The 19,181-nt window shown below is 43.0% G+C and overlaps 1 protein-coding gene across 11 annotated transcripts in view; it reads left to right on the top strand.

Moving 5' to 3' along the window:
- Positions 1 to 19,181, top strand: part of Cux1 (cut like homeobox 1) — a 379,665-nt gene that overhangs the window by 269,103 nt on the left and 91,381 nt on the right. For all 11 annotated transcript variants that reach the window (XM_029563184.1, XM_008832298.2, XM_008832297.2 and 8 more), the window contains one exon: positions 14,131 to 14,179. In XM_029563184.1, the coding sequence (XP_029419044.1) occupies positions 14,131 to 14,179 (49 nt within the window). The remainder of the gene's footprint in view (positions 1 to 14,130; positions 14,180 to 19,181) is intronic.

Below are 19,181 nucleotides of genomic sequence, written 5' to 3'. Positions count from 1 at the left end.
ATAATTAATAATAGTATATATAATATAATAATAACCTGATAAGATGGCTCAACAGGTAAATGCACTTGCTGCCAATCCTACTGATCTAAGTTCAATCCCCAGAACCCTCATAACAAGAGAGAACCAACTTCCCCATGTTGTCTTCTGGCTTCCACATGCATGTCATAGCATATGTAAACACACACACTAAATAAATATTTTTTAATCAGTAATTTATTAAAACGTAAATTATTACTAATGCCATAGCACTTGCACAGATCATCCTCTCATAGACTGAATGACTAGATGACTTTTACTAGCTAATAGGATAGAAATGTTCTATAAATAGGTTTACACTATATTGTTCAGGGAATAAGGGCCAAACTAAAGGTCCCCATGAAGTTGGTACAAGCACAGTTTTTTTCCAAACGCTTTTGATCCATGGTTGTTCAGATCTACAGATTTGAAACCCATGGATACGGAAGTCTGATTTCTGGGATATTGAAATTTTTGTAGCAGCCCTGGGGCCAGTCAACACTGGCACTCAGAAGGCTCCTGCAAAAGGAAATACACCGTGTCTAGTGTGGGTATAATTTCCTTTCCTTCAACCTTGACCACGTCCTTTGAAGTTTGTCATAAAAATGGTTTGTTAGCCGGGAGAATACTCTGAAATGATCTTCAGGGGGACAAATTGAATGGAGTATATATTTTCTAGGCCCAGCTAAAATCCTATGCTTAAAGTCAGGGAAGAGCAGAAAGCAGTGTAGGTTAATAGATCAGGGAAAGCTGTGTTGTCAGCTCATAAAAAGGTGAGGGGACGAGTTTTTTATAATAAATCCTTGTGCTGAGCAAACACTGTATGGTTATTATAGACTTTGGAAAGGAAATTATTTTAGGTGAATGTTGGTCCCACCACCTCTAGGTGCTAGTTGGGCCTTTGAAGTAGAAAGAATGGTCAGGTGTAATGACACATCTTTAATCCTAACACTCAGGAGACAGAAGCAGGAGGATTTCGGGTTTGAAAACAGCCTGGGCTACATGAGACCCTGTCACAAACAGCTAGATATAGTGATGTACACTAGTAATCCCAACATGTGGGAGTCTGAGGCAGGAGGATTCCCCCAAGTCTGGGCCTACATAATGCATACCAGGCCAGCCAGGGCTATATAGCAATTCTCTTGTCTCTAAAAAGGGGGAAGGGAGCTGAGTGTGGTGGTGAAACCTAAGGAGTCCCAGTACTCAGCAGGTAGAGGCAGTTGGCTCTCTGAGATGGAGACCAGCCTGAGATTCTCTGCTATAGTGAGTTCCCTGCCAGCTGGGACTACATAGTGAGACCCTGTCTCAAAAAACCAAAGCCAGGAAAGGTACGAAAAACAAGCCCTGAGAAAACTGGTAACTGTCAACCTACAAAGTATGCACAATTTAATGCATTCCTGCCCCTGTAAAACATGGTATATGGCTCTCTTAGACATCTCCATTATACTTCCTGAGGACAGCTGATCTGATCAGATTGATTTTGTTTGAGAGTGAGCACCAGTACAACCCAGCAGGGTATTGTTCTGAATGGGACCCACCACCGTGGTCTAGCTTCCTTCACTTCTTTCAAAGCTCATGATATTGGAATTCCCAGCTAGTGGTACCTACAAGTAGAACACATCTGTCATCCAAACACTTGGGAGACTGAGAAAGAATAGCCAGATTTAAGCCTGAGCTGCAGAAGGAGACCCCATCTAAAATAATTTACTTGTGACCAGTTTTATTGTCTTTGATTGGGGGGGGGAGCAACTCTGCCCTCCCACAGCAGGGCTGTGTTGTCTTTCTCCTTGGAAAGCCAGGAGCCTCTCGGGAGTGGAAAGTACAATGCACCCTTATCACATTCAATATTTTGCTCAGTTCTATGGTTGCTTAGCAACTAAAGTTAAACTTGACCCACAGATGGAAAGCTTGAAAATCACTCCCAGGGAGTACTTCAGACAGCAGAGAAAGAATCTTCCTTCTTAAATGTGGCTAGGTAAGGTGAGGGTTTTTTCCTTTATTTTTGGTATTTGTTTATTATTTTCATACATACACGTCATGGTGCATGTGTGGAAGTCAGAGGACAACTTACAGGAGTTTGTTCATTCCTTCCACCATGTTAGTTCTGGGAATTGAACCACTGAGCCATCCTTAGTCTCAGCCTGAGACTGGCTTTCTGTAACACATTTTAAATCTTTTGTTAGATTTTCTAAAGATACTAAGAACCCTAATAAATGTCTTTTTCCTTTTCTTTTTATTTTTTTAAATTTTTTATTGAATTTTTGTGTATTTCATACAGAATATCTTAACTTTATGCCCCCTCCCATAGCCCCCTCACACTGGAATTCATACATTCTGTCATTTGTGTTAAGGCCTATCATGTCAAGTTAATGTCCCCAGACATCCCTCAGTGCAAGTTCATTCACTGAGGTCTTGTCAGCCCATCCAGAGTTCCTCCCTTTAAGAATATCAGCTCTTCTTCACCCAAAAGTAATCAGTTGCCAATAACTCTTCAACTAAGATTGGGCGCCTGCTCCCTAATTCCACAGTTCTGTACTGGGTTTTTGTCTGCTTGATTTTGCATGGGTCTTGTGCATGCTGACACCATTGCTGTAGTTTCATATGAGTAGGGTCCCAGGAGCCTGTAGGACTCTACTTGCATATGGTCATGCACCTCCTCCCCGATTCTTACAATGTTTCTGCCCCCTCTTCTGCAATGGTCCCTGAAGCCCTGAGTGGGTGGGGTTTGCTATAGTAGTCCTATCCAAGAACCCACACTCTGTATACTCTTACTCTCTAGGTTTTAGCCATTTGTGACCTTTTGTCTTCCTGGCCCTCTGTTGCATGAAGGAGTTTCATTGATGAGAATTGAAAGATGCATTAGTGTTCTCTTCATCCCTTGTTCTATGTTCCGTGAGGCTTAGGTGTAGAGGTTGCATTGTAGATGTGCCACTTAGCCTTGGGCAATTCAAAGGCAATATCTAGAGGTATGTGACCAGTTGTGGAACTCTGTAATTATCTCTCTTGAAAAAGAAGCTTTGATAGATGGTGACTGGGATATTTGCCTGTAAATTTAAGGATCCATATTTTGTACATAGTAAAAAATTACATTTGTCTAGGGGTGGGTCAGCCTTGGGGTTTTCTCTAAGATCTATGACCTCTCCAGCTATGTGTATTTGGCTAGGTTTACAGTACCACGCATGAGTTTCCTCCTATTGAGTGGGCTTTAAGTCCAATTAGGTAGCTGTTGATTACCCCCAAGATTTATATAAGTGTCACTACTGTACCAATGTCATTTGCTGTGCCAGTCATTGATGTAGTTATTAGGCCTTGAAGCTGGGGTTGGACCACTGATTGTTCTCCCTTACCAGCTTGAGTAGTGCTCTCCAAAGCTGTAAGAGCATCAGGGGAGGGGGCTTCCAGGTCAATTCAAGCACCATTGTTACAAATAATGTGTCCTAAGTATGTCCCGTCTTCAGCAATAGGGTCTTACCTTCAGGTTCTGGGAGGTAATCAAGGGCTGTGGCAATAGCCTGTGTAATTTTGGGAGTCTGTTGGACTACCTTGATTAACAACTCAAAGGAGTCTGGCACTGCTTCTTGTTAATATAGCCTTCAGCTATACACATGGACTCATGTAGCGATATTGTATGTGTCATTTTTCAGTAGATTTTTGGACTAATTCAATTCCCTCTGGTTTTTTATACTAACCGGGCATTTTTTAATCTCTCCTCTCTTTCCCTGTCTAACCCTCCCTCCACACCTTCCCTATTTAAAGTATCCCCATTTTCCCTATTACGCCCTTGATAATTCCTGTCTGCTACGGTCCCACATCTCTTGAGCGCTTTCTTCCCTTTATCCCCATAGTTCCTTATATAACCCCTCTCTCCATCCCATTTAAATATCCCCGTTTTATATATCTCTCTTAGTAATACCTGTCTCCTACTGTTCTCTCTTGGGTTCCTTCTTTACCTCCTGATTACTCCTACTGTTCTCTCTCGGGTTACTTTTCTTTTCCTGATTCCTGCAGTTAAATCAGGATATATACATATAAGGATTTGGTGCTAGGATCTGAGTCTGTGTTATTTCACTTAGTATAACAGTTTCTAGTTCCATCCATTTACCTGCAAATTTTATTATTTCGTCTTTCTCTACCACTGAGTAGAACACTGTATAGATGAACCACATTTTCATTATTCACTCATCTATTGAGGGACACTTAGGTTGCTTCCATCCCCTAGCTATTGTGAAAAGAGCAGCAACAAACGTAATTGTACAAGTAACTGCAATAGGATGAGTCCTTTCAGTATATGCCAAAGAGTGGTATAACCAGGTCATATCATTTTTAGTTTTTTAAAAGAGTTCTCCACACTGTTTTCCAGAGGGGTTTCATGAATTTGCAGTCCCACCAGCAGTGAATGAGCATTCCCCTTTCTCCACATCCTCACCAGCATTTGTTCTCTTGATCTTAGCCAGTCTGGCTGGGCTAAGATGAAATCTTAAGGTAGTTTTAATTTGCATTTCCCTAATTACTAACAATGTTGAACACTTTTTAAGAGGTTTCTTAGCCATCTTTATTTCTTCTTTTGAGAATTCTCTGTTCAGTTCTTTAGCCTATCTTTTAACTGGGTCATTTGTTTTCTTGATTCTTTGTTTATTGAGTTCTTTATATATTCTGGGTATTAAAGCTCTGTCAGATATGTTACTGGTGAAGATTTTCTCCCACTCTGTGGGTTTTCTCTTCACTTCCTTGGTTGTTTCTTTTGCTATACAGAAGCTTTTTTAGTTTAATGAGGTCCCACTTGTTAATTGTTGATCTTAATTCCTGAGCAACTAGTGTTCAATTTAGAAAGTCTTTTCCTGCACCTATATTTTTTAGGTTACTATCAATGTTTTCTTCTAAGAGTTTCAGGTTTCACATTGAGGTCTTTAATCCATTTGGAATTGACTTTTGTGAAAGGTGAAAGATAAGGGTCTAGTTTGATTCTTCTACAGGTGGAGATCCAGTTTTGCCAGCACCATTTATTAAAGATGCCATCTTCCCTCCATTGTGTTTTCTTGGAACCTTGTCAAATATCAGGTGGCTGAAATTGTGTGTACTCATGTTTGGGTCTTCAGTTAAGGTCCACTGATCTTTTTGTATATTTTGTGCCATTACCACTGCTGTTTTTATGAATATAGCTCTGTAATATAATTTGAGATCTAGTATAGTAATCCCCCCAGCATTACTCTTTATGCTCAGAGTTACTTTGGCTATTGTATTAGTCAGGGTTCTCCAAAGAAACAGAACTGGTAGAATAAATATATATTTATAGAGAATTATCAGCTTAGCTCACAAGATAGAGTCCAAGTAGTCCAACAATGGCTGCACCACACTGAAGAGGCTGAGAATCCGTAGTCACTCAGTCCATGAGGCTGGATGTCTCAGTAGTGCCAATCTGGAGCTGAAGGTCTGACAAATTCCAAAAGATCAGCTGGTCTTCAGTCTACAGTAGCAAGATGAACTCACCAGCGAGAGCGAAGGCAAGCAGCAAGAAGCCAGGCGTTCTCTGCCTTGGCCTTTTATACGAGCTGTCATCAGAAGGTAACACCTATATTTATGGTGTGTCTTCCAGCTTCAGATGATCCAATCAAGAAGATCTCTCTCATTTCAGTTCCAGTCAAGTTGACACCCAGGATTAGCCATCACAGCTATCCAGGGTCTTTTGTGCTTCCATAAAAATTTAAGAATTTTTTTTCTAATTCTGTGAAGTTTGTCGTGGGTATTTTGATTGGGATTGCATTGAATCTATATATTGCTTTTGGTAGGATGGTCATTTTCACAATATTAATTCTTCCAATCCATGAGCATGGGAGGTCCTTCCATCTTCTGATGTCTTCCTCAAGCTCTCTCTTTAAAGATTTAAAATTTTCATTGTAAAGATCTTTGATGTAATTTCCTTCTCTTGTCTTATTGCTCTAGCAAGAGTTTCAAGCACTATATTAAAAAGGAGTGGAGAGCCAGGCGTGGTGGCGCACGCCTTTAATCCCAGTAACAAATACAAAAAATGAAATAACATCATGCATTCTATGAGACCACACAACACAGTAAAGTTTAAAACCACCACCAAAAGAAGCCCTAGTCACCACATGAACTCATGGAAATTAAACAACACACTCCTGAATGATAACTGGTCAAAAGAGAAATTAAGAAAGAAATAAAAATATTCCTGGATTGTCAGCTGCTGTGGTGCATGCCTTTAATCCCAGCACTCATGAGGCAGAGGCAGGTGGATCTCTGTGAGATAGAGGCCAGCCTGGTCTACATAGTGAGTTCCAGGACAGCTGGGGCTACAGGGAGACCCTGTCTCAAAAAAGACCAAAAAAAAAAAAAAAAAGGAGTAGAGATAGTGAGCATCCTTGTCTGGTTCATGATTTTATTGGGAATGCTTTCAAATTTTTTTTTCCCATTTAGAATGATTTTGACTGTATGTTTGTTGTATATAATTATAGTTATGTTGGCGTTTGTTCCCTGCAGTCCAATTTCCTTTAGGACTTTTATCATGAATGCATGCTGAATTTTGTCAAAGGCCTTTTCTGCATCTATTGAGATGATCATGTGATTTTTTTTTTGTCTTTGGGACCATTTATGTAATTTATGACATTTATTAACTTACATATATTGAACCATCCCTGCATATCTGGAATAAAGCCTACTTGATCATGGTGGATGATCTCTTTGATGTGTGTATGTGTGGTAGAATTCTGCTGTAAATCTATTTGGACCTGGGCTTTTTTAGTCTGGAGGTTTTGTATTACTATTTCAATTTCCTTATATGTTATGTGTCTGTTTAAACTCCATCTCATCTTTGTTTAGCTTTGTTGGTTCCTATGATTTTAGATATCCATCCATTTCTTTTAGGTTTTTCAAGTTTAATAGAGTATAGATTTTTAAAGTACTCCCTTATAATATTCTGAATCTTTGGGGTGTCTGTTGTGATGTTTCCCCTTTCATCTCTGATTTTTTATTTTTTCTATTTTTTTTTTTTTTGATTTGCTCTTTCTTTTTGTTAACTGAGCTAAGAGTCTGTCTATCTTGTTTAGCTTTTCAAAGAACCAGCTCTTAGATTCATTGATTCTTTGTATTGTTTTCTTTGTTTCTATTCCATTGATTTCTGCTCTGATTTTTGTTATTTCTTCTCCTCTGTTGGATTTGGGTTTAATTTGTTCTTGCCTTTACAGCTTCTTGAGTTGCGATGTTGTCATTTTATTTTTTTTTTTTTTTTTTAATGTAGATCCAACTGCCTCTGCCTCCTGAGTCCTGGGATTAAAGAAAGGCATGCACTACCACAGCTGACAATCCAGGAATATTTTTATTTCTTTCTTAATTTCTTTTTTGACCATTCATCATTCAGGAGTGTGTTGTTTAATTTCCATGAGTTCATATAGTTACTAGGTTTTAAGCTTTACTGTGTTGTGTGGTCTCATAGAATGCGTGAAGTTATTTCATTTTTTTGTATTTGTTGAGGTTTGTTTTGTGCACCAGTATGTGTTCAATTTTAGAGAAAGTATTCTTTGATGCTTGGGTGGCATATTCGGTAGATGTCTGTTAGGTCCATTTGATATATGGTATTATTTAATTCAGATGTCTCTCTGTTTATTTTTTGTCCAGTTGACCTGTGTAATGGAGACAGTGGGGTACTGAATTCCCCTACTATTACTGAGTTGGGGTTAATCTGTGTCTTAAAGTCTGTAGCACTGTTTTTAAGAAATTGGGTACACAGGAGTTTGGTGCAGTATGTTCACAATTGTAATATCTTCTTGGCCATTTGTTCCTTTGATCAGAATGAAGTGACCCCCTTTATCTCTTCAGATTAGTTTTAGTTTGAAGTCTATTTTGCCAGATACTAGAATTGCAATGCCTGCTTGTTTCTTAGTGCCATTTGCATGGTATGTTCTTTTCCATCCTTTCACCTTAAGGTAGTGCCTGTCCTTGAAGGTGAGATAGACTTCTTGCAGACAACAAAAAGATGGATTTTGTTTCTTAATCTATTCAACTAGCCTGTGTCTTTTGACCATGGAGTTCAATCCATTGATATTTAAAGTTATTATTGAAAGCTATGTATTGGTTGCCATCATTTTAATTTCTGTTTGCATTCTTGGTCTAAATTTGTGTTTCCACAATTACACCTTCATTTAGTTTCTTTCTATTGCCCCTTGGGTGTAGTTGTTCTTTTTTTCCTTTCTATGTATTGCTTCAAGTATTCTCTGAAGGGCTGGTTTTGCAGACATGTATTCTTTCAGCCTATTCATGTTGTGGAAGATTTTTCTTTCCCCTTCAACTATAATGGTCATTTTTGCTGGGTAAAGTATTCTGGTTTGGTATCTATGGTCATTTAGTAGAACTGGGAATACTTTGGTCCAGGCTCTTCTGGTTTTTATAGTTTGCATTGATAAGTCAACTGTAATTCTGATGGGTTTTCCTTTATATGACTATGATGCTCAGATTTGGTCTTTTCATGGTGTTCCACATTTCTTGCATATTCCATTCCTGTGTTTTTAAAATATTTTTCATAAACTTTGCTTGAGCGGTCCAATTCCTCAACTTTATCCTTCAGTGTTGGTACTGTTTTTTATTTCATTCATTCTATCAGTGAGACTTTCTCCTGTTGTTTCAGGTTGGCTTATTGAGTTTCTCACTTCCTTCTTCATTTCAGCCTGAATTTTCAATATTTCTATCTCTTTTGTGAATTCAGTCAGAAGTTTATCCCAATCATCTTCTTTTAGTTCTCTGATTTGTTTGTTTGTGTGTTCTTTAAATTCATTGAATTCTATGTCCTGGGTTATCTCTAGAGCGTTCTCATTTTAAAACTATACTATAGGACTAATGGTGTTTGGTGGGAACATATTATTTTGGTTTTCTATGTTCTTCATTGTGATTTTGGCATGTGGATTTTTGTTGTTTGTGATTCTGGTATGAAACTCAAACCTTTTTGTTGAGTTGAAGTCTGCTTCTGTTTGTATTATTGGTGTGCCTTGTTTTTTGTTTTGTTTTGTTATTGGATATATAAATCTGGTTGATCTAGGCTTCGGGTTCTCTTTTTTGATTTTATATTGGAGGGACCAGATGGCTTCAATCCAGCTACTCAGGAGCTCCCGCAGAGGCCAAAGTCAGGTTACTCTCAGGCTTCCTTCTAAGGTCTGGGCCCCTACTAGCAAGCAGTCACGGCACAATTTTGGAAGCTCACTAAGGGGGGCCCATTTAGTCACTCCCAGCAATCTGCAAAGATCTGGGGCCCTATAAAGAGCAGAAAAGTGTAACCCTGGAGCAATGGGAGAGGCCACACATGGTCCCAATGTTGGGATGGGCGCAGCAGGATTTGGGAACTTACCACCACATGGAGACTAGATCCAGGCAGTCTGCAAAGGTCTAGGCCCCTACTGAAGGGCAGAGAAGCCTAGCCTTAGAGCATTGGGAGGGGCCACAAGTGGTCCCAATGTAGGGGGATGGGCACGGCACAGTTTGGCTCACCATCATGCAGAGGCTGGATCCAGGCACTCTCAGGCAATCTGCAAAGGTCTGGGCCCCTACTCTCCTTTTTCTTTTCTTTTTTTCTTTTTTTTTTGGGGGGGGGGTCTTTTTGAGACAGGGTCTTCCTATAGCCCCCGCTGTTCTGGAACTCAACTATGTAGACCAGGCTGGCCTTGAACCCACAGAGATCCACCTGCCTCTGCCTCCTGAGTGCTGGGATTAAAGGTGAGCGCCACCTCACCCCGCTCTCTTTTTTTAATTTTTAAAATTTGTGTATTTCAGGTGTACGAGTGTTTTGCCTGAATATATGTAAATGCACTCGTGCTGGCAATGCCTGCAGAGACCAGAAGAGGGTGTTGGATCCCCTAAAACTGGGGTGACAGGGTTTTGAGCCTCCCCTGTGCCTGCTGGGAACCAAACCTGGGTCCTCTAGAAGAGTAGCTAGTGCTCTTAGCTGCTGAACTATCTCTTTAGCCCTAATTTTTTTTTTTAAAAAAGTCTTATTTTTATTTTATGTGTGTTAGTATATTGCCTGCATGTATATAAGTGTACCCGTGTTGTGCAGTGCCCACAGAAGTCAGAAGAGCGCTTCAGATCCCCTGGAACTGGAGTTAAAAACGGTTGTTAGCCACCATGTGGTTTCTGGAAATGGAACCCAGATCCTCTGCAAAGAGTAACCATGATCTTAATCACGATGCCATCCAGTCTCTAATTTAAAAAAAAAAAAAAAAACAGGGTCTCACCATGTAGTCCAGACTGAACTGAAACTTGCTACAGAGCTATGTAACCTAGGTTGACCTCAAACTATGTAGCTACATAGCCCAGACTGGTCTTGAACTCACAATCCTGCTGTCTTAGCCTGAGATTACAGATATGCTCTGTCTTGACCCATACATCATTCACTGTCTGAGAAGAAATCCAGGATCTGTGCATTTGTGAGGAGCTTCCCACCCTATCCCTTTCAGGGCCCAAACCTTCTAAAATCTGGATTCTGTTTCCCATCCCCCAGAAGCTCAGCCCTGTCACTCCAGCTCTGGTGGGCTGAGCTTTTGGCCTACAGCTGGTGTATATCCTGGCCCCTGCTCAGCCAGGCAAAGGAATGAGGAGCTAGGGGAAGTACAGGTAACTGGGGCAGCTTCATGGGCCACTGCTTCTCCCAGAGAACCAAAGGTCACCTCTGGGGATGGGGCAGCATAGGGAGAGTGAGTACAAGAGGTGGATTCTCTGTAACAAACCAAGGTGCTGACTGTGGAACACAGAGAGGGCCCAAGAGGAAAAAATAGGAGTGGCAAGTTCATTAACAGAAAAGGGCTAATTTACAGTGGGACACAACCAAAGACCAGTTAGAATAAGTTAAAGAGCTTTTCAGAAGGCAACAGGAAAGGGTCTAGCAAGATGGCTTAGAAGGAAGTGCTTGCCACCAAGCCTGATGACCTTAGTTCAATCCCTAGGCCCCACTTAAAAGTAGGAAAAGAGGGCCTAGAGAGATGGCTCAGTGATTAAGAACACTGGTTGTTCTTGCAGAAGACCCGGGTTCGAATCCCAGCACCCACATGGCAGCTAACAACTGTCCATAACTCCATTTCCAGGGGATCCAACAGCCTCTTCTGTCCTCCATGGGCATTGCACAACACAAGTACACTTACCTACATGCAGGCAATATACACATACACATAAAATAAAAATAATAAATAATTTTTTTTAAATAATAAAGAGAACCAACTCCACAAAGCTCTCTACTGGCCATACAGGCACACACAAAATTTTTTTAAGTTTTTTTAAAAGAGTAAGGGGTCAGTGAGATGACTCAGCAGGTAAAGGTGCTTGCCACCAAGCCTGACGACCTAAGTACAATCCCTGGGATCCACATGCTAAAATGAGAAAACTGACTCCTGAGTATTGTCCTCTGACCTATATATACATACTTCCTTCACACACACACGCACGCACTAAATATATCAAATGTAATAATTTTTCATTACATTTTAACAGAATAAAAGAGTAAAAGAAAAGCAAAGTATAAAGAAAAGTTGAATGCTGTGGATGACAGAAGTTGGTATGCCCACCATGTTCACTTCTGTCAGAGCAAAGGAAATGCTGGAGTGAAGTGAGTTCAGGGTTAAAGATAGATGAGGTGCTGGAGAGATGGTTCAGTGGTTAAGAGCACTGGCTGCTCTTGCAGAGGACCCAGTTCAGTTCCAAGCACCTGCATGGCAACTAACAACTGTCCAGTTCTAATTACAGTTCTAGGGCACCTCATGTTCTTTTCTGACTTCCATGGACACTACACAGAGTGTACTTACATACATATAGGCAAAACACTCATACACATAAAATAAAATTAAAGCTCTTTTTTTTTTTTTTTTTTTTTTGGTCCTTTTGAGACAGGGTCTTCCTGTATCCCCAGCTGACCTGAACTTGCTATGTAGACCAGGCTGGCAGTGAACTCAAAAAGATCCACCTGCCTCTGCCTCCTGAGTGCTAGGATTAAAGATATGCACCGCCACGCCGGCATAAAATTAAAATTTTAGTAACAGTTAAAAAGCCAGGCATGGTAGAACTCAATTATAATTCCAGCACCAAGGAGGCAGAAGCAGGTGGATTCCTGTGGCTCCCTGCTAGCCAGCCTAGCCTTCTTGGCAAGCTCCAGGCCAGTGAGAGATCCTGTTTTAAAAAACAATGTGAGCCAGGCATGGTGGTGCACACCTGTAGTTAGTCCCAGCACTTGGGAGGCAGAGGCAGGCAGATCTCGGTGAGTTCAATGCCAACCTGGTCATAGTGAGTTCAAGGACAGCTGGGGCTACAGAGAGACCCTATTTCAAAAGAAGACCAAAAAAAAAAAAAAAATGTGTCCGGGTGTGATGGTACACACCTTTAATCCCAGCACTCAGGAAGCAGAGGCACTTGGGATCCCTGATTTTGATGCCAGTATGGTCTACATGGTGAGCTCCAGGACAGCTGGGACGATATAGTGAGACCGTATCTCAAAAATAAAAGGGAAGTAAGGAAACAAGGGAGGGAGAGAGAGAGAGAGTGGGCGAGCCTGAGGAAGAAACTAGGTATTGACAAACTTCTCCATAAATCTTTTTGGCCTTTTCTTCTAAATCTGTGCAATGGCAAGACACTTACCTGCCCTGGGCTCTAGGATCTACTCTATCTCCCTGGTAGAGTGTTGAGCCATGTATTTGCCCTCATGCAAGGGAGTGTTTTCAAAAAAAAAAAACAAAAATAAGAACCTCAAGACTGATGCCAGCTAAGAGTTAACTAGACTTGGTGGGTCAGGTCACACTACAGCCCACATCTCCTTGAGGCCTGTTGTCCACCTGCTCTGGGTCCTGGTAAGGCCTTGACTGCCAAAGGCACTTTCCTAAGGGTAGACTTTTTTCAGCTCACTCCTACTCTGGCAAACTTATATTCATCCTTCAAAACCCAATCTGTGTATCACCTTCTTTTAATGTTCCTGACTTCCCCAGGGGAGGTTTCATTAATCTTCATGTTTTTCCCGAGTACTGTATTCATGGCGCTAGTCAACCTTTTAACAGGACGTTTCAGATTTATTTTTATTTTATTTATGTATGTGTAGATGTGAGTGTATGTGCACATGTGTGTATGGGTGCCCTCAGAGGCCAGAAGGAGCATTGGATTCCTTTGAGCTAGAGTTCCATGTGTTTGTGAGCCACCTGACATGGGTACTGAGATTTGAACTCTAGTCCTCATGATTGAGTGGCAAGTGCTCTTAACCACTGAGCCAGCCCCCATGCTCAGTTTTATGGAATAGTAAGGATTGAAGCCAGGGCTTCCTGCATGCTAGGCAAGTGCTCTACCAACTGAGCCAAATTCTCAAACCTGTATTTTATCTTATTTTTGGCTCTGTCTCCCCATAAAGATTAGAAGCCCCTCTAGAGACATGAATATCAAAGTGAATAAAAAGTCTGGTGTGGTGGTACACACATGTAATTCTAGCACTTAGAAGATGGAGACAGAAGGATAGGAAGTTCATAGTCAGCCTTGATTATATAGCCAGTTTGAGGCCAGCCTGGACTATCTATATAAGAGACATGTCTCAAAAACAATTAATTGACCGGAGAGATAGCTCAATGATTAAGGGTATTGGCTGCTCTTGAGAGCACCTGGGTTCACAATTATCCATAAGTCCAATTCCATGGAATCTGATGCCCCTTCTGGCTTCCGTAGGCATTGCATGACACGTGTGCATTTACATACATGGAGGCGAAACACTTCTGAAAGTTGTCCTCTGATCTCCACAGGCACGCTGTGGCACAGATATGTATGTTCACCCATGCGTACCCAGGCGCTCTCTCTCTCTCTCTCTCTCTCTCTCTATCTATCTATCAATCAATCATCATCTCTCCCTCTCTCTCAAGTAAAATAACTTTTAATAAGTAAATAGTGAATGAAACCTGCAGGCATGCCTCCTACCTCCCAGCCCTTTGGCCACAGGAACCTCCTCAAGTTTGCCTGGCCCTCTCAGACACTGGGGCCACAGCCTCTCCTTCTGTAGATGTAGTCTTTCCTCCTCACTCTGAGCCAGAAAGCCTGTCTCTTGAGTCACTTCCCTGCACCTGCCTTGATGACAACTGACCTCTGTCCCTCTCACCTTCCCAGGGCCGACGAGATCGAGATGATCATGACTGACCTTGAACGTGCAAACCAGGTAGGCTGTTCAGAACCTTTGAGGTACAAACACCAAGGCACAGTGCTCAGTCTTTGTAAATGCCTGGCTCCAAGTCAGACCAGTTATTCTTCTCATGGTTTCTGCTTCACAACCGCCATTGTAAATGCCTTTGCACCATGTCATGAGAAGTTAGAAAACGTGAAGAATCTTCAGCTCTATTCCTTGACAGAGTCTCAGGGACAACTCCAGCATCTGAGACACAGGCCACCTGTGCACCCCAGGATAGCTATAAATGCAGTTCAACGCAGAATCATAAACTTACTTAAAGCATTATCAATTTTTTTGAATTTTTAATTTTATGTTTATGAGTGTTTGCCTGCGTGTATGTAAGTGCACCCATGTGTGCAGTGCTTGTTGAGGCCAGAAGAGGGGGTTGGAGTCCCTGGAATTGGGGTAACAGATGGTTGTTAGCCACCACGTGGGTTTTGGGAACTGAAGCCCAGTCCTCTGCAAGAGCAGCCAGTACTCTTAGCTGCTGAGCCATTTCTCTGGCCTCACACTGTGAGATTTGGGGGTCAGGGGTGGTAAAGGGAATTGCAGTTTTCAGGGTGAACTTTGTAGAGACATGGTCATCTCCATGTCAGAAGGGTAGGTGTGTCTAATGCCCTGCCCCAGCGCTTCCATTACAACGTAAATAGTAGAGAGCTGGTTGTCTCATAGTCGGTTCCAACTGCTTGCTCAGAGCAGGCTCCCAGCTCTCAGCTCCTCTCAGCTAATGCTCATTTTTCAGGTATGCTTTTCAGGAATCACCGGCATAGTATCCCACACAACAGTCACATAGTATCAGATAGTTCCAAGTACTCAACTGTCCAGAAAATTCAGCCACCCTTTTCAAAGGGCCCTGCAGGTAGTGAGCCATTTTGCTTTCACAGCTATTGCTGCTGCTTTGAGAAATGGAAGGTCCATCTCCCCATACAGGTTCTTTTTGTTGTTGTTGTTGTTGTTGTTGTTGTTCTTGAGACAGGGTCTTGTGTTGCCCAGGCTACCCTCCAACTAGCCGTGTAACTGAGGATGACCTTGAACTTCTGATCTTCCTGTTTCTACTCCAAAAATGCTGGAATTATAGGCATGTGCCATCATACCCATATATGTAGTGCCAGGGATCAAACCCGAGGGCTAGGCAAGCTACTCTGTCAACTTAACCAACTAAGCTGCATTCCCAACCTCCCCACACCCCCGTGGGTTCTTTATTTGGGTTCAAAGCAGAAGTGGGTTTCTCAGCCCAGAGGGCTAGAAGCTGTAATCTGCCCACTCAGTTGTACAGCTGGGTAGCTGCAGGCACTGGAAAATTCTACGTCTTGCATTGGGCACCCCAGTAATTTCAAGTCCCCCTGTGGGCTAAGAAGCCTCCCATGATCCCTGCAGCCCCTGCCTGCCACTGCCCTTTGTGAATATTATGCACCCAGGCTTTCACCAACCCACAGAGAAAATGTGTCTGTCCCTTACCTTATAAAATCAGCCTAAAGTCTAAATTAGGAAGGTCAGCTTGAGAGAGGAAAAGACTGTGAACATGTAGCTTGTTCTTCCCTTAGAGATTGATTGTGGGACTGGAGAGATGGCTCAGTGGTTAAGAGCATTGGCTGTTCTTACAGAAGACATGGGTTCAAATACCAACACCCACGTGGCAGCTAAAACCCATCTGTAACTTCAGTTTTGGGGCATCAAATACCCTTTACTGACCTCCACAGGCACTGCATGACATAGATGCACTTACATGCACGGATAACACTCATACACATAAAAATAAATTTTTTAAAATATAAGAAGTTGATTGGAGTGATGGGAGCATTTAGGTCCTCCCTAGGGTCCTAGGCCTGACCTTTTTCTTTGGAGAGTGTCACATGAAGCCTTACGGGCCATCTTAGCCACCCTAGTACTACTCAAAATAGCTACCCATTCTGCAATGTTCCAAATGCCCAGTCTGAATCCCATCACTTCACCTGCTTAGCCTACCTACTGAGGGCTACATGGTTAGGATTTGTAAATAGAGAAATTGAATCACTGCCTGGTCTATCAGTAGGTTGGGACAAGAAACCCAGAAGTCTTTTTTTTTTTTTTTTTCCAGTGTATATGAGTATATTGCCTACATGTATGTGAGTGCACCCATGTTGTACAATGCTGTGGAGATCAGAAGAGGGCATCAGATTCCCCTGGAACTGGAGTTAAGGATGGTTTGTAGCCACCATGTTGGTACTGGGAATCGAACCTGGGTCCTCTGCAAGAGCAGTCAGTGCTCTTAACTGCTGAGCCATCTCTCCAGGCCCCAAACCCAGAAGTCTTAAAGCATTCTGAGGAATTTTGGGTGTTTTTGTTTGTTTGTTTCTGTAACTGGATTGTATAGTCTAGCTTGTGAACTTTGTAGGTAAGAACATCTTGTCACATGTCAAAAGGTTGGACACCCTTGGTAGATAATCTAAGAGGGAGGATAGAAGTCCCAGGGTTGCCTGGTTGGTCCTCAGGGAAAAGCCTAGAGAGAAGGAAATAAAAGTCTATCGGGGAAATCACAGGAGTTGGTAATGGGGGAAAGCTAGGCAGGTACATAGTCAGGAGCTGGAGAGTTGCCTAACTGGAAACTGTACAGCAGGTTAGGGAAGGGGCTTCACCCTGAAAGCCATGGGTATCCTGGGGGATGGAGACCCTGGGTTTGCATTTAATTAAAGAGATCACTGTAGCTAAACCTGGGGTGAGGAATGGGGGTTGGAAGCCAGGGACACGACAGCTCTGATGACCAGACAGGGGAAACTCACAGGGCTGGAAGCGGTACCCAGGGGGATAGGCAGAGGCAGACTAGGCAAGAGCAGGACTGTGGGCAGAGCCACAGACTGCCTCAGGCACCACACACATCTGGACTGCCAGAGAACCCCCAGGAGGAGCAATTTGCTAGTTCACTGACATACAACATTATTTTTGCACTGGGTTTATCTCAGACATTCTACTGAGACCTGAAGCTCTGTTTTATTGCTCAGAGATTGTGTCTCCATCCCTGGGAAACAGAGGAGTGGGCAGCAGCTGTCAGTAAAGCAAGAGTCTCTCCTTGACACCTGCTCATTTTTCTGGGCAATCACATTAATAGTTACCATCTTAATTGGCAATCATGAAGGTTCTGAGCTCCCAAAACTTCTTGAGAAATAAACCTTGACTTGGCACATGGAAGTACCATGCCTAAGGCTGTCCCTGTGTGGGCTGGCTGCCAGCCATACCTCTCCCTGTCCCCGATTCAGAGCAGCTCTGATTCCAGTTGCACAAAGACGCAGGAGTGGGGCCCGGAAGTCATTTAAGCCAAAGTTGTTCACTGCCTGTTAGCCTGGCTGGTGTTTATGAAACAAAACAGTCCCAGTGGAAGACCCCCTTGGGCTGAGGTTAGGGCTCAGTTATTTAAAAGGGTCTTATACAACCCTGGTTGGCCTCAGACTCACTGTATAGCTAGGGATAACCATGAGCTCTTGATTCTCTGCCTCTACCTCCCAACTTCTAGAATTACTAGCATGTACCACCATTCAGTTTATGAAGTACTGGGGCTCAAATCCAGGGTTTCTCGAATGCTAGTCAGGCACTCTGCCAGCTGAGCCACATCCCCAGGCTAGAAAGCACAGTTGAACTTCCCTAAGGAGGAGCCAAGTGCAGAAAGAGATGAGATACAAAAGGTTGAAGGAACCCCATGGTACTCGGCTTTGGAATGCAGACAGCCAAGTCACACTCCTGGATGTGACACTTTTACCCACAGTGACTGAGGATCCCTGCTCCATGGATGCCCCCATCCATAGAACAAGGGCAAGCTTTCATTTGCAGGTACCCCATCCATTCAAGTAGCCTTTGTACCCCTGCTCCAAGCAGACCTGGGTGGGGATACCGAAGCTGAACTGGCTTCATAGGCTGCATTCAGGTGCTCCCCACTGGGCCAGCCATATGTATGACTGGGTATTCTGGGAATCTTGGTTTCTCCCTGCTTACATTCAGGCCCCAGGATGCACAGGAAACACTTTGGGAGCAGGCAGAAAAGGGGCAGCTTGCTCACCTGGCTTTCCTCAAGTCATGCTGGCCACATGTGAGTGAATTGTTGTCATCATGGCTTATAGTGGCCAGTGTGGCCAGTACCACAGACAGCAACTCCGAGGGTCCTGGTTGCCAATGCTTAGAATACCTGGTGACAAGTTTCTCATCCCCTGTCCCACACAGTTACTGACAGCGTCACTGCTGGCAGTCTTCATATCTCTGGTCACACTGGGCCATCAGCAGCTCACACACTGGGCTGCTTTGCTGCTGTAGAGACTTGTTCATCTCTGGTCTCCCCGAGTCTGGGTTTTAGTGGTCACATGTCCAGAGAGAACAAGAGAAAAGCGACTAGGACCAAGAAGGGTGGACAACTACTGGAAGGCTCCAGTATCACCTCCATATGGAACTAGGGAAGTAGCCAAGAGTGCAGGCTCATACCTGTAATCCCAGCCCTTAGGGAAGAGGCTTGGGAATTGAAGGCCATCCTCAGCAACATGAAACCTTATCTTTGTTTTTGTTTTGTTTTGTTTTGTTTTTGGTCTTTTTGAGATATGGTCTCCTTGTAGCCCCAGCTGTCCTGGAACTCACTATGTAGACCAGGCTGGCCTCAAACTCACAAAGATCTACCTGCCTCTGCCTCCCAAGTGCTGGGATTAAAGGTGTGCACCACCACGCCCGGCTAACCTTACCTTTTAAAAAAAAAATGAGCCACACATGGTGGTGCCCACCTGTAATCCCAGCACTTAAGGGGCAGAGGTAGGTGGATCTCTGTGAGTCCGAGGTCTACATAGTGAGTTCCAGGTCAGCTGGGGCTACAGGGAGACCCTGTCTCAAAAAGACTAAAAAAAAAAAGATGGGCTGGGCTGCAGAGATGGCTCAGCAGTAAAGAGCACTGACTGTTCCTGCAGAGGACCCGGGTTCAGTTCCCAGCACCCACATGGCAGCTAACAACTGTCCATAGCTCCAGCTCCAGTGGATCTGATGCCCT

The sequence above is a fragment of the Nannospalax galili genome, unplaced genomic scaffold (genome assembly GCF_000622305.1).
Source record: "Nannospalax galili isolate Female #2095 unplaced genomic scaffold, S.galili_v1.0 scaffold675, whole genome shotgun sequence".
Classification (NCBI taxonomy): Eukaryota; Metazoa; Chordata; class Mammalia; order Rodentia; family Spalacidae; genus Nannospalax; species Nannospalax galili.
This window is presented reverse-complemented; position numbering and strand designations above follow the sequence as displayed.